This window comes from Sitodiplosis mosellana, unplaced genomic scaffold (genome assembly GCF_009176505.1).
Source record: "Sitodiplosis mosellana isolate CC-2019 unplaced genomic scaffold, AAFC_SMos_1.0 Smas_scaffold_5025, whole genome shotgun sequence".
NCBI lineage: Eukaryota > Metazoa > Arthropoda > Insecta > Diptera > Cecidomyiidae > Sitodiplosis > Sitodiplosis mosellana.
The window spans coordinates 1-4,579 of record NW_022600267.1 but is presented as its reverse complement, the minus strand read 5'-3'; the positions used below and the strand labels follow the sequence as shown (position 1 = coordinate 4,579).

The 4,579-nt window shown below is 33.7% G+C and overlaps 1 protein-coding gene across 1 annotated transcript; it reads right to left on the bottom strand.

The window, feature by feature from the left end:
* Positions 1–516: 516 nt before the first annotated feature.
* LOC129572453 (putative ankyrin repeat protein RF_0381) lies at positions 517–3,120 on the bottom strand. The gene is made up of 13 exons (XM_055452419.1): positions 2,900–3,120; positions 2,695–2,704; positions 2,563–2,612; positions 2,353–2,463; positions 2,208–2,285; positions 1,921–2,019; positions 1,737–1,835; positions 1,556–1,657; positions 1,385–1,480; positions 1,220–1,318; positions 911–1,126; positions 692–787; positions 517–623 (listed from the first exon to the last, which is right to left on the bottom strand). The coding sequence occupies exons 1-13, from the start codon at positions 2,940–2,942 to the stop codon at positions 559–561; spliced, it is 1,164 nt and encodes a 387-aa protein (XP_055308394.1). The 5' UTR covers positions 2,943–3,120; the 3' UTR covers positions 517–558.
* Between the last annotated feature and the right edge of the window lie 1,459 nt (positions 3,121–4,579).

The following is a 4,579-nucleotide window of genomic DNA, read 5'->3' as shown; positions in this document are numbered from 1 at the left end:
AAATCAAGTCGAAGCATATTGTTCCAACTCTCACCTAATCTAAACTATTTCATTTCTGCAATAGTTGTACAAAAACAAAGAATTTTTAACCCTTCATTTTCACTTTTATTATCATTATTATCATTTACAAACTTGACTTTGATTTTATGAACAAAATGTGACCTTCAATTATTTTTATGGAAATAAAAAAAAACACCAAGAAAAGAAAAAAAAACAGGCAACAAAATGAGATAGCTGGTCATCTCGGCTGACGCTTGGTTATCGAGATAACTTGAATTATTTCGAGCGATCAATTGTATTTTGAAAGGTGGAAGCCAAACGTTATATATGGATTTGTCTTGTTTTCATTGATTGAACGTTTGGATACCACTTCCAAAATATAATTGATCGCTCGAAATAATTCAAATTATCTCGATAACTAAGCGTCAGCCGAGATGACCAGCTATCTCATTTTGTTGCCTGAAAAAAAAACACTTTTGATTTCATCACAATTTCTCCCCCATTGAATTGTTGAAAAAAAATTCCTTATCCGAAAAATCTATTAAGCGAGCCCATAAATCAGGGTTTGTTCATCGCCTGCTTTTTCTTAGCTTCTCTTATGATTTTGGCCATATCTTCACTACCTGAATCGCAAATGAATCATTTGATTAGAATGTTATTTTGGTTTTCATATGAAAATTCAAGCCCATACCATATTCAGCTGCGTCAAGTACAGTAAATCCTTCCTCGGCTTTAGCGTTAATATCAGCGCCATTTTCAATGAGAAACCTAGCCACGTCTTGTTGGTCTATATGATAAATGAAAAGCAAGAATTTCGAGCATTGAGAATGAAATGAGCAATGAATAAGTAAGTAAGTATATAAAAAACATTGTATAAAGGGAAAACAAGTAGGAAATGCTGGTCCATTACTATTCATAGCAGCTAGATGAAGAGGTGTATATCCATCCAAAGTTTTGGCATTGATATCGGCTCCTTGTTTGATGAGTTTTCTGACATCATGCATGTTTCCATTCCGAGCAGCGTAATGAAGAAGAGTAAATCCAGAACGATCTTTGGCTTTGACGGAATCATCACTGAATGGTTTGTCATCGGCGGTCTCGAGCATTTCGGCGATTTTGGTTTCACCTGATTTCAACAATGAAATCAAAAGAATATTTTCAATCGAATTTACGTTAAAACTTGAGCGACAGTTTTCGAAAATGTTGTCATTCATAATACCTTTGGAGATCGCGACTTGAAGTGGTGTTTTTTCGTAAATGTTTACAGCTCGCATATTGGCACCGCTATCGATGAGAAGTCGCACTAAATCCTCATGGCCTGAATTGTGAATGAATCAAAATTGAAAAGAGGCGTTGGTTTTATTGTGTGAATTTGGGTAATTACCATCTACGGCCATATGCAATGGTGAATTTCCAAAAATATCTGTTACATCGAGATTGGCACCATGTTCAATGAGAATTTTTGCGATGTCAACATTGCCTAATTTACGGATGAAATAAAAAAACAAAATTCAAGATAATGTTCTAGTTTCGACATAACCATTTGAGCAATTACCTCTCACTGCAGCCGTTAGAAGTGCGGAATATTTATATAGATTTCTGGCATTCACATCGGCACCGTGTTCGATGAGGAACCTAACAACATCTAAACTAGTATCTGAATTTTGAAAGGGTCATAAAAATTCATTAACCGTATGCAAAAATGTCGTTTCGAGGTGAAAATCAATGATAATTACTACTCATAGCGGCTATATGAAGCGCTGTATTACTTGCATTGTCATTTGCATTGAGATTAGCACCATTCTGGATCAACAGTTTAGTTATTTCGTCATTGCCTAAACCAAATTCATAAAGAATTATTCAAATATTTGTTCGTCCAATTCAAGTCAAGTGTTGAATGGAAGTTTCAGATCAGCTCACCTTTATTCAGAGCAAGTTTAAGTGCCGAATTTCCGTCGCTATCTTTGACATTGACATCCACTGATTTGTTTATCAAACACTCGACCATTCTCTTTGAACCTAGGTTGTACGAGAAGAAATTGGAAAAATAAGTTTGTTTTTCAATGAATTAATGCTTAAATTTTTTTTTTCGATTTTTTTCGAACTTCCTTCTTTCAATTTCTTAGATAAGTCGATTGTTGGAAAAAAAAATGCTGAATAAAAATAGCAGTTCAATCATTTTTCTAATTGAACCGAATCCAACTTACCGTTCTCAATTGCAACATGCAACGCTGGTTTTCCAGACTGATCTGTCGTGATAACACTCTCGTCGCATTCGTCATGACCTAAGCAATTATTCAGTCTCATTATTATTATCACATTCAAACTACGCACAATTTATTCTTGGATTACCCTTCTCAGTGGTCACATCAATCGCATTGATATGATAAAAATAATAACCGTCATTATCAAGTTTTGTGATCGTATTCGCTGTACCTTGGTCCAAAAAAGTTGATATTTCTTCTGAAAATTAAATTTTAAACGATTTTTTTAAAAACATTGTTTTTATTTTTTATAATATTGAAAGGTTTCATTTTCAGAATCAAACAAATTGCTGCATACCTTTTATTTCTGTTTCATCGTGTCGTTGTTCGACTTCATTTATTGGAACACTGAAAAGAAACAAGAGAAATAGACTTTTTTTTACTGCTTTGAATGAATGTGTTGAAAATAAAAAGTGAGTTATTAACTTACCCAAAGCCACCTGTGGAGACGTAGGCAAAGCAAAACATGGAAATAAAGATTGTGAAAATAAATATAGGTATTTTATTTTTGTTATTTTTTTCGCCTACTCTCTGTTAATTTATAAAGCATTGCGAGAAATTCTCGAATACAACAAATTTTATACAACTAGAAATGTTAGAATGTAATATTTTCAATTGAAACGTGTTTGAATAACCTGTCACAAGCAGCGCAATCACAGCGAATACTATCAACTTCATTTTCCTTTCTTTGCACACGAAATTCGTCTCGAAATGTTGAATTTGAAATTAATTCAATTGTGACTTCACACGAAATAGAAACACTTTCCGTAAATAGTTCGGAAATACAGAATTAATTGAGTCGACAAGAAACTGAAATTGAAATTGGAACTGACAGAACACGATCACTGATTGTCAATAACTGATGCATCCTTCGAATCAAGCAACGGCTTTTATTTCGATTCTACCACTATAAACGTCAGCGATCAACATCAACAGAGACACTATAGCACATAGCATTAAACGCACTATTGCTTCACTCTTTGTACACAATTTGACATCACTTATGGTTTGGCGCTCGTCGTACGTTTTTCAAACGTTTATGTTTGATTCAAGTATTTCACCGATTTCACCGAATTTTCGTACTCAATATCAATGTATTCATTTTTACTTGGAAGTTTTTTTTTATTGCAATGATGTTTTAAAATATATTTTGTCGAGGAATTTTTTTTTTCCAATTTCCAAAATTAAATGAAATTAAAACACATAGCATGAAACGTATTCATAGTAGAAATGCATATGTATTAGTTTGTACTTATTCATTATAATGTATTTAGATAGGACGCTAGCGCGGCCTGTTTCGATTCATGAACAAGAAAATATTAATCACATGCAGATCAACTTCGAAGAAACAGCGTAGAAAAACAAAATCACAAGCACTCACATTGTTTACACTTGAACATTTTTTGTAAACTTGTCTACTGATAATTCGTTGAATCGTATGCATCTTGCAAAAAAAACTTAAAGATGTTTCGAAATTGAGCGAATATGATCGTTGTTATCACTCACTGCTTTACCATACTCATTCGACTGGGTCTTATTTTGTTCCCGAGAGATTTTCGCCACTGAGCGGAAATTCAAATTTCATCTGCCCATGCACTTGATTGCAGCATGCAAGGCAAGCTTTTTAGATTGATCTCTCATGAACACTCTCCGTTGCTTAGGAAAACTAGCATTCATCGCATTCGTCATGACCTAAGCAATTAGTTTTTATCACAATCAAACTAAGTACAATCTATTCCTGGATTACCCTTTACAGTGGTCGCATCGATCGGATTGTAAACATTATGAATATCAAGCTGTGCAATCATATTCAATATTTCGTAGTTGATGTGTCATCTAAATTTAGCTTGAAAGGAATGTTTCCATACGATTGATATATCAATACCATGGTTTTTTTTTACTTTTTGAATACTATTTACATTGAATTCGCAGTTTAACCCGCAGACGGGCAAGCTAAATCACTTAAGTTGTCGGGCAAGGTGGTCCAAAGTGGACCCATAGTTTTATGGCTGTAAAATTGAAAAAAAATACAAAATATCTCCAAAAGTGAGACTGTGCTGGAAGCTAGAAAAATGCATCTCTCAAACATGCCATATGCCGATAAAATTGAATGAAAACCAACAGAGATACTACTCTGATTTTTTTGTCTAAATTTTGTTCCATATATCCTTGTATAAGCTTATATTGTAATTATTGGATGTTCGTTCAACGCAACCATGATACGTGAGTCTGAATGTAACACAATGGTATGTGTCATCGATATTGTTAACAAATTCAACGAGTATTTTGTGTCCAGTATTGTCCAGATTAATGAA

Excerpts from the sequence above, each read along its gene's own strand:
- LOC129572453 (XM_055452419.1), bottom strand. The coding sequence starts at position 2,942 with ATGAAGTTGATAGTATTCGCTGTGATTGCGCTGCTTGTGACAG. Across the intron at positions 1,658-1,736 it reads TCATATAGCCGCTATGAGTA|ATACTAGTTTAGATGTTGTT; the intron begins GTAATTATCATT and ends TTCAAAATTCAG. Across the intron at positions 1,481-1,555 it reads TCTAACGGCTGCAGTGAGAG|GCAATGTTGACATCGCAAAA; the intron begins GTAATTGCTCAA and ends TCCGTAAATTAG.